The sequence below is a fragment of the Malania oleifera genome, chromosome 8 (assembly GCF_029873635.1).
Source record: "Malania oleifera isolate guangnan ecotype guangnan chromosome 8, ASM2987363v1, whole genome shotgun sequence".
NCBI lineage: Eukaryota > Viridiplantae > Streptophyta > Magnoliopsida > Santalales > Ximeniaceae > Malania > Malania oleifera.
In genome coordinates, this window is record NC_080424.1 from 2,843,700 (window position 1) to 2,854,069 (window position 10,370).

At 39.3% G+C, this 10,370-nt stretch overlaps 1 protein-coding gene across 1 annotated transcript; it reads right to left on the minus strand.

The window, feature by feature from the left end:
- Nucleotides 1–5,887: 5,887 nt before the first annotated feature.
- LOC131161794 (uncharacterized) lies at nt 5,888–6,541 on the minus strand. The gene is made up of 2 exons (XM_058117757.1): nt 6,343–6,541; nt 5,888–6,150 (listed from the first exon to the last, which is right to left on the minus strand). Exons 1-2 carry the CDS (start codon nt 6,539–6,541, stop codon nt 5,888–5,890), a joined length of 462 nt encoding a protein of 153 aa, XP_057973740.1.
- Between the last annotated feature and the right edge of the window lie 3,829 nt (nt 6,542–10,370).

Below are 10,370 nucleotides of genomic sequence, written 5' to 3' on the forward strand. Positions count from 1 at the left end.
GGAGACCCGATATAGTAAAAAAGCCGACTTTGTATTCCGAGAGTGGGAAGATCCTTGTCGAAATATCTAATCAAGTCCCGAGCTTTCAAAATCGAGTTCTAGTTTTCAAATCGAGTCCCAATTATTTCAAAAGGAGTCTGGTCTTTTTTTTAATCAAGTTTTGGCTTTTTAGTGGAGTCTAGTTATTTTTAACTGAGACTTGGTATTTTTAAATTAAGGCCTAGTGTTTTAATTGAGTCCCAGTATTTTTAAATTGCACTCCAGTGTTTTAACTGGGTCTTGATTATTTATAGTCGAGTCCCAATGATTTTAAATCGAGCCCAGCATATTAATTGAGTTTTGTCGCGTTTAAAACGAGTCCCCATATTTTTAGATTCGGTGTTTCATTTTATTTCATAACTTTAATCGTGTCCCAGATTTTTTTCGTGAAAGTTGAGTATTTTTCTTGGGGCCTTATTTTATGGAATAAAAAAAAAAAATGGGGCTTGAAGGCTTTTTGCATGGGCCATGCAAGGCCTATGCGTGAGTGTGTGTATGTGTTTCAAAACCATGAAGGGGGGGGGGGGGGGAACCCTACCCTCCCATGCTTCCCCTTTCCTCTTCTATAAAGAAAGTCATCTCTCTCAACTCACAGTAGGCCGGAGCCCCCTGTTCTCCCTCTCTCGCTTTCTCATCTCTCCCTCTCTAACTGATCACGCTGCCGCCCCCTTCTCCACTATACAGAACAAGCCCTCCCCCCTCACTCTCCGCACCCTCACACACACACACACACTCCACTTTCTTGCTTCACCCTTCTCTGGCCACAACTCATAGCCTGCAACTCTCCTTCCCCAATACCAGACTTTTACACACAGCAGCCCTCCTCACTCACTCTCAAACTCCATCTCACGAATAGCCGCCTCTCCACCATAACACCAGCAGAAGCCACCCTCCAACTCTCACAACCACCCACATGGCCACGCAGGCGAACCGCCACTCACACTGCCGTTGCCATCAACTCTTCGCCCGCTGTCATCGTTGTCTCCGTCGGCTGCTGCAACTCTGGCCACCCTCACGGCTAGCCCTGTCGACACCCACCGCTTCCCGTCGTTCGTCGTCGCCCGCAGCACCACCCAACCCTAGCAGCTCCGGTAGTGCTCCCTCCCCTTGTGGTAAGTTTCCTGCATATACAGGAAGGTATATAGACATATGTATATATATATATTGGTCTTAATTGCATTGCAAAGTTTAAATTTTTATTGTATATTTAAATCTGTAAATCTGGCTGGATGTCTTCTGGCAAAGAATTAATGTAGACTTGTCTGAGATTGTCATCATGAAATCCACCAAGAAGATAATATCGCTTGGACATCCTTTGATAATGAAAATCAAGATCTTTTCTTTTTAAAGAACAACATCTCATTTCAAAATATTCTTGTTGAACTTCATTGGCATGAATGTCTGGATCTCCGACGAATTCTCGATAAAGTGTACCCAAAGCAAAAGAGGGAATCTGGGATTTAATGAATGTTACTTGTCTGTATTCACCAAGACTTTGAAACCAGTCTCTCAATGTTCCAGTGAATCTGGATGTGAACTCAACGAGAACTGATTCTAAAGTATTCTCGGGCTTTGAAAGTTGGAGGTCAATCCATGCACCGAATTCACCAATTCGATCTCTCCACTTAGTTGGAGGTAATCCATCAAAAGAGAACCACGAACCATTGGTTGAATGATGGGGAACCAAATGAGGAGTAGCTGAAGTAGCCTCAGAGGGTTCTTCCACAATGGGAATTGTGGTGTCAGTCTCTTCATGGAATTCCTGGGTTCTGGATGATCCTGGATCTGTGGGAGATGCCATCATCATGTTGGTGAGATCAGTAATTTCTTGGTCTGAGGAATTGGACGATGTTTCAGTTTTAGTGGAAACATCACTGTTATCTTCACTGGGTTCCTCAGGAATAGAGTCAGCAAGGAAAGATAGAGACTATCAGGTGATATAAATGGACTTTTTAGTTTATGATCAACAGGTTCAGGGGGCAAAGGTTTGACTAGATTTGGAGATCTATGAGTAATGGGAGCTGATGGAATAAGAGAATGTCTCTTAAAGATTTCAGCAGTGGATTTGAAATGCTTTGAATAATCTGGCTGTTGATAGGATGGAGTTGGTGGTGATTGTGGAATGAAGGAATATGACGAAGCATACGGAAAAGCTTTAGGAATGTATGTAGGTGAGGGAATTGGATGATGATCTCGTTCAATTTGAGATACTTGATCTTTGAGCCTTTTGATTTCTGCTTCTTTATCATTGAACATGGATCCAAAGTATCCTGCAGAAATGAATTGTCTGAGCTCAGTATCAAGACTATCAATTCTTCTTTTGAGATCAACATATAAAGCTTCAATTCTGGAATCAAGGTTGCCAAGTCGTTGGTCCATCTGAGTGCCATGGTGGATGAGTTTGTCAACTTTGTGATCAATGGCAGTCAACGTTGTATTCTGAGTTCTGGCATTCTGAGTTCTGGCATTCTGAGTTTGCCAGTTCAGAACTTGTTCAGCTTGAGATGGAAGCTTTCTAGAGGCATCTGTTTGGATCTCAAAGGGTTGGATGAAGGTTTTAGTATGAAGGTTGGAGTCTGTGTATGATCTTGGTTCCAAGGGTGGAAACTTTTTGTCATACGGAGAAGCCATGAAACAGGGTATAGGCTGAGATTGTGGTAATTTAGAAACTGGAGTTTGGTAAGGTTCAGGTTCAGGTTCTTCTGGAGGAAGGAGTCCTTCTTCACGAAGAATTTCAAGGGCTCTATCATAGATCCATAGGGGCTTAGGTTTTGGATCTGGACGCCGGATTCCTATCCAAGGGCTGCTTGGATCATCAGGTTTTCTGTGAGCAGAAGAGGGTTTACAGGAGGGTTTTTTTTCTCTCTGGTAAGGTTGGCGGCAAGTGCAATCTGGATCGCACATAGCTGGATCAACATGCCGTATGAAATGTCCTTCAATTTTATCAGTATAGATGGGGGATCCGTCTGCTTCAACGTGGCTGACTGGAATATCATCTTCAAAAGTTACAGGCTTTATCATCAAGGATTGGAACACCGGAGGAGTGCTGGATGAAGCTATATCTTTTGGATTGAACACGGTCTTTACCGTTCCATCTGGAAGTCTCTGGAACTTAGGATCTGAGAGATGGATGGGTGAAGATTGCTGATGAAGTTGTTCATAACTAGAAATCCACTCTAGAGGAATGAGTCGCTTCAGTTCTTCTCTGGGGATCTGTCGTGGGATTTGGAGAATAGTGGGAACATCATCTTCTCGTTCAGAAGTAATAAGGATTGTATCTTCAGACTGTCCCGGAAGGGGAAGATCAACAGCATGATCTTGAAGTCTATAAATAAGCTGATGGTGAAGGGTAGCCATATAGGCTGATGAGACTTGTGGAGCACCAGTAATCTGCAGTTGGACCTTTATGCAGTTCCTCAGATTCTTGTCTCTTAGAGGAATGTTGAAATTGGGAAAGAACGTGAGACACATGCTACCAGCTTGGAGAGTGGTAAGCGAAGTGCCGATTGCTGCATGCTCATACTGGGTGTAGGTTGTATTGAGAAGAGTGATCCTAACTGTGACAGGAAGTCCTTTACGGCCATAGAGTGTCAGAAGGAGTCTGACAGCACCAAAATGGAGATGAGTGTAGCCTTCTCTAATCCACTGGTTGATCAGATCTTGATCAAGCTCAAGATCGACATATTGTTCCTTGGAAGAGGCTGGGATGAGACACTTGTCAAGAGCTGTAGTCTGAACAAAATCCTTAACTTGAGGTCGGTTATGAGAGATGAGAAGTGTGCGAACTTGATTGGCTAGAGATTTCTTTCTTTTGAAAATGTTGTAGGGATTTACAAGTGGAAGGGAAGTTTCTTGGATCTGAGCAGAGTCAGGAATATAGGAGTATTCTACTCAATTAGTAATTTTGGAAGAAGTAGTTTTCTTGATGGAGGGAGGAAGAGAAATGGAAGAAGAAAGTCGAGTAGGTGTAATTTCTGAACTTTGTGAATGAGAATCCATGGTTTGCAAGTTTCTCCTTTGAACTATTTATACCTCGTTCTTCTAAAATTTACTTCTATGACCTTAACTCTCCTAGACTCCAGGAAAGGACATGGCTCTGATACCACATGAGAGTCGGGAGCCCCAAGACCTTCCAAAGGAAAGCAACTAATCTAGGACCACATCTCCAACACATGCCTTCCACACGGCCACTCAAACGGAGAACTCGGGTCCTTCAACCAAATGCTTTACCAAAGGAGGTCTTCGGGGACCGTACAACCTTTTTGATGTGCAGGATCCTCCTTAGAGGCAAGCACAGAGCATACTCGATGCCATGTTATGATCATTCAAGGAACCCATACAGTTTCGTTAAACCAGAGGTTTGCCTTGCGCCAGCACAGTGACTCGGCAGGTTACGGGTATCCACTGTAAAGATATCCCTCGTAATATCATAAAGACATTACAAGAAGAAGTAGAAGATAGAAGTCCTTCGGACAAATAGCTTTTAGGGGAAGAAGGAAATTAGAAAGCCATGGAGGATAAGAACACAAAGTGGGATTTTATTTCAAACTAGCTCTGCTCTCCGTGGAGCTCTGATTCTGCTCTACCTTACAAAAGGGAAGGCAGTCCCTTATATAGAGGTCTGAGACCTCGACGCTTACAAGATAAGCAAACACTAAGAATGACATAAAGCAAAGTCAGTGAAGACTTTTGTGGCGTCGACTGACAACTTGATAAAGACGACTCAACTACTGACAACAGACATAATTAAAAGGTGACAGCACATGGGCGGCTGCATTTGTGCGGGAGTAACCCACCACCTTTAATTATGCAACACTTAGTGACTTTAAGCCAACTAACTCTGACTTACAAGCAAACTTATCATACAAGCAGACAATAGCGGCCCACCATTGTGGACTTTAGGAGATAATAGTACATAAAGTAGACGTGGCCTGCCATTATGGACTTCGGTGAGATGGCGAGAGGTTGAGGTTGACGTAATCTTCATCCGTGATCGGATGGTAGTAGGTCTTCTGCTTCCATGGGTTATCTTCATCATCTGTATCCATAGGATCTGGATCAGGAGGGTCCTTGTCAGGTGGCTTGGGAGCAGGAATCTCGTCTGGAATTGCTGTGACGAGCTCGGAACAGAACTTCAGATCATTTATCTCGCAGAGATGATTCAACAGTGAGGGTTTGTAGCTTGGCCATGTAGAAAGGTTGTACAGCGTATCCCATTCATAGGCTTGATTCTGGGACCATAGGAGGCTTCTGGTTGGATTGTAGAAATATGGCCTATGAAGTATGAAGATACTGTGAACTGCGGCTGCTTCAGCAGGGTCCATCTTCCAGAGATTATGGTTACCCATGAGGGTAGTTAGTTTCTTTCTCCATGTGGACAGTGGATCGAACAGCTGGAGGAAGGTCCAAAACAGGGACTTCTGGTTGGCTGGATCATGAAGATGGGCATACGTCTCCTGTAGAGGGAGGAATACAACATGTACCTGCAAAACAGAAAGATACCATAGATACCATAATACATGAGTATTGAAGGATGACGACTTGATGACGAAGGGATTGAGGAATGGATATGCTGGGAAGGTTTGGTGATGGCCAATAGTCTGAGCATAGTGGTAACCGAAGGGTTTTCCGAAGAATTTGATTTTGGAGACATTAGTGGTTTCTGGAGGTATTTCTGGCGGGAAATGAATCTGGGTAGAGGCACCAAGGTAGAGAATATCTGGAAGTGATGATGAGGATGAGGCCATGAGGATCAGTGGTATGGCTCGGTGTCTGGTTATAAGGAAGGATGTTTTCCGGGGGCGAGATAACATATTTGCGAGGACATTATGATAATCTTTTATATGCTTCATGGAGAAGACATATCGGGAAAACCAGCCTTCCATCTGAGAATCTGTGGATTAGGGAGAATCTTGTTTTGGAATTCAAGCATATTTGGGAAAGATGAATTGTCCATTTCAACTGTTAAGTACTTTGATCTGACGTAGAAGTCAAATTTCTGAATTCCATTTTTTACTGCAATTATTTCTTTGAACACAGTGTGATAATGCTTTTGAGAATCTTTGAATTCTCCACTTGCGTGTCCACAGTAGGACCTCTTGTTATCCTTATCTTCAAAAAGTAGGGCACCCCAATAATGGTCACTGGCATCTGACTGGAGGATAAGATTTCCTGTGGATGGAATAGTCAGAGGCGGTGGATCCTTCACAACTTTCTTGAGGTATTTGACAGCCTTTGTTTGGTCAGGGCCCCATGGGGGTGGTTTCTTTTTCAACAGCTGTGACAGTGCACTGGTGAACTAACTCGCATGAGGGATAAAGTCTCTGATGTAATTAATGATGCCAAGAAATTTTTGTATTTCTTTGACAGAAAGATTATCATCAGGAAACTGCGATAATTGTTCAGCGAGATGAGGACCTGGACAGATAGTTCCATGAGATATTTTCATTCCCAGAAAATCAATTTCTTTTTGTCCAATCATACTTTTCTTTTCCGACAGCATAATCTCGTATTGTGATGCCTTGGTCGGGCTAACATCTTCATTGAGTTTAAAGGGAATGTGGATGAAAAAATCTGGGTTTTTCCAAAGCGGATTATTATGAATGAACTGATTATGATTTTCTGCACATAACTTCAGAAGTTTATTTTGAATGGGCTGGAAATCTGGAGGAGAATATGAAAGAGAATAGATTTTGTTTGTCTGGGTAAAAGGCTTGAATTCTCTTTTGTACTTAATTCCAGTGGGAAGAATCCTCAAGGATTTTGAAAGACAATAAACATCCCATCCTAATAAAACATCTTTCTGACGAAGTGGACTACCGATAACATGAGTCCAAATGATGCAATTAGGAAGGAGTTTAATTCCAATTTTCCTTTTGGAAATCAAAGTGGTAGTAAAAATTTGATCATTTGCAGCTCTAAAGAATTGAGTATGGGAAGACCAACAATCTGATGGTAGAACTTTTGGATTAACCATGGTCTTATGGGATCCTGTATCAATGAATGCAACAACAGGAATGGGTTTACCATATTTTTCAGGGAGGAGCTGGATTTGAACATGAGGACTGATCTGAGAGTCTTGAGAAGAGAGAATAGGCTGAACTGGTTGGACTTGAAGAGTTTCATCTTAAGCATAGTCATCTTCTGAATCAGAATTTTCTGAATCAGTAAGGACAAGAATAGTTTCTTCAGTCATTTCTTCTTGTTCTGAAAGAATAGATTCTGCATCTGCATCAAGTTCTTCATTTTGTAATTGCTGGGCAAGCTTTGCAAATTTTTTCCTGTTCATTGGGCATTGCTTTGCATAGTGACCTTTCTTTTTGCAAATGAAACATCGAGGAGATTTGTCATGTCCTCGTTGGTTCTTATTTTTGAAGAATCTGAACCTTTTCTTCTTTCTGTGGTCTTTCTTGGTAAGCCTGTCAGAACCGTAGTCTTTGAAATGCTTCTTCTTTTTAGGACTACAAATGCAATTCTTTTCTTTGCATTTGATCTGCAAGTAAGGCTTCTTACATTGCTTTGTGAACTTATGATTCTGTTTGATCATCTTTGAAAATAGTTGATGAGTATCACATAACTTTTCAAGAGCTGGATGTTTATTTTTATTGCAGGATTTTTGTTCTTTTTGTAATAATATTTATTCAGGTTATATATATATATACATTTGACGTCAATTAGTTTTTTATTGCAAGGTTTTTCTTCTTTCTGTAATAATATTTATTCAGATTTTAATTTTTATGGTATTTACTATGCGTATTAAATAATGAATACTATTAGGATAAAATTTTTAATAACAGATGTTGAGTAATACTCATGTTTATATTTATTTAGCGGGTTTGTTACCATGACGATTGTTTAATGTTTAATGTTTATATGTTTAGGGTTATATATTAGTTTTGGTGACCATTTTAGAAGTAACATGTTCATTATTTGCTTGCCTTTTCTTGAGTTTCCATATTTTAATTTAAAATTTAATTTGTTTAATTGCTTATGTATGCGTGTATTTGTTGTCCTAAGTAGGCTTTTCAATCTTATTTTGATGATAACAAATGAAGATGTTTTAACATGTGTTGCTAAGTGACTTTATTTCAGGAATACATAACTCTACACTCACGTTTGTCATGGAAGCAAGTTGGAAATCAAAGCCAAATCAAGTGAAAGTTTCATAGAGTATTTAAGCATTAAAGGACAAATGAAAAAGCTTAAAGACCTAGAGGGACTTGTAGTCAAAAGGAACATCAAGAGACTTGAAGATTTAGTACTTAAATGTCATATTCAATAAAGTTGTTTGTAAGTGCTCCATATCAAATATAATTTAGAAATATGGAACTCTTTAGTGGAAATACATGAACTTAGAGATCTATTTTAAAACCTTGAAAAATGTTTTATGAAAGACCAAAGTAACAGAGCAAAATTAAAATTGAAAACCAAAAATGAAAAACTAGAAAAAGGACTGGTCAGCTGATTGACCAGAAATACTCTGGGTTTACTCAGCCGATTGATAGAAAAACAATAGTTAAGTTAACTGCCCAGTCGACTGACCAATTTTGAATTGTGTTGAGCCAGCTAACTGACAATTTCCTAATTTTAATTTCTGGCAGACAGAAGGGTGTCAGTTGCCTGTCCAGCCAACTGACCCTGTGGAAATATACTACCCAGTCGCTTGTCCAGCCTACTAACTCCACGAGATTTGATTTTTTAAACTCCAACGGAAAATTTTCAAAAATTGGTTTTTCAATTATGAACATTATAAAAACTTGGTGGACACTCCAAGTTACTTGGGGAACAAGGAAACTGATCTTAAAATGCCTATAAATACTTCTTTAATCCCAAGAATTTACTCACCAAGTAATCAAACAACACTCTTGCATTCAAGCTTACAATCTCTCTCAAAGCTTTCTATTGCTCACACTCCATCTGGGCGATAACTTCTGAAATCACTGCTGAATCATCAAACTACGATTCTTACACTGAGTTTTCTCAATCACTTAACGAACCTTTGGTGATCTCTATACTTGAGCTTCATACTTTTTTTATTATTATTTGATTGAAGTATAATCTGTGCTCTAACTTGTACAACTCTACTATGTTTTAAGAGTTTTTTTGTACTCAGATTCTAGTAGCCTTCTTATTGTATTATTGACGATTCAAAGCTGATTTGGATCGTTGTACCAAGTGGGGATTGATCGCTTGGAGAGGTTTATCTTTTTGACAAAGTGGGAATATTGTAAAAGGCTTACTCCACCCAAAAAGGAGCATACTTAGTGGAATCCTTTGGTGGAATTGACCAAAGGCGAGGACGTAAGCTAGGGATAAGCTGATCCTCGTAAATCTCGGTGTTCTTCTCATCCCTACTCTTTTTATTTTTTGTATCATATATTCTTGTATATGCTAAGTGCAGGTTGTAGGGCTTAAAAATCAAAATTCAAAGAAAACTCTTGATTTTAGAAAGTAAGTTTCAATTAACCATTTGCAGAAACCCACAAGAGAGTACATTGGTTAATTTGAAAAAATCTTGATTAAGAGAAAAGCAATAAAAATCCATCCAAAGTAGAGTTTGCAAACAACTACAGGGTTGTTACCAAAAAGTATAAAATTCTTGAATAATTGATTGATTTTCATATTTTGGTTGATTGGATTGTGTTTTTAAATTTTCAGTATTTTTTTTATGTGATTTGGTTGGGATCATAAGTTGATTAATTTTCTTTCTTGTTGTTGCATTAAAACAAGTAAGAAATTGAAAAAAAATTAAAAATTTTAATTAATCCAATTCACCCCCCCTCTTGGGAACGCTATTCTAATTTCAATTGGTATCACAACCTAGTTATAGTAAATCTTAACAAGAAGTTATAAAAAGATCTAATGGCACATATAGGAGTAGCCCCCTTCGGAGAGGGCCAATCCTCAACCCAACCACCACTTTTTGTGGACATAACTATACTTTTTGGGAAAAACGAATGCAAATCTATCTTCAATCTATGGATTGGAAAGTTTGGGAAGTAGTCAAGGATGGAAATCTAAATCCTACCAAAATAGTGGATGGAAAAAAAAATTCCTAAAGAGAAAAAGGATATAACCGATGTAGACAACAAAAAGCTTCAAATAAATTCAAGTGCCATAAATGCCTTGTAAAAGCAGCTAGTAAAAGCTCAAGTGAAGATGAAAGTGAATCAAGTGACTCAGACCAAAATGAATTAGCATTCATCACTAAAAGACTTGGAAAATTCTATAGGAGAAATAAAAGGTTCCCTAGAAAGTTTAGTAAAAAGAAATCTGAAAAAGGGGAAACAAGTAGGAAAGGAAAAAAAAAAAGTAAAAATGACCTTCCTATA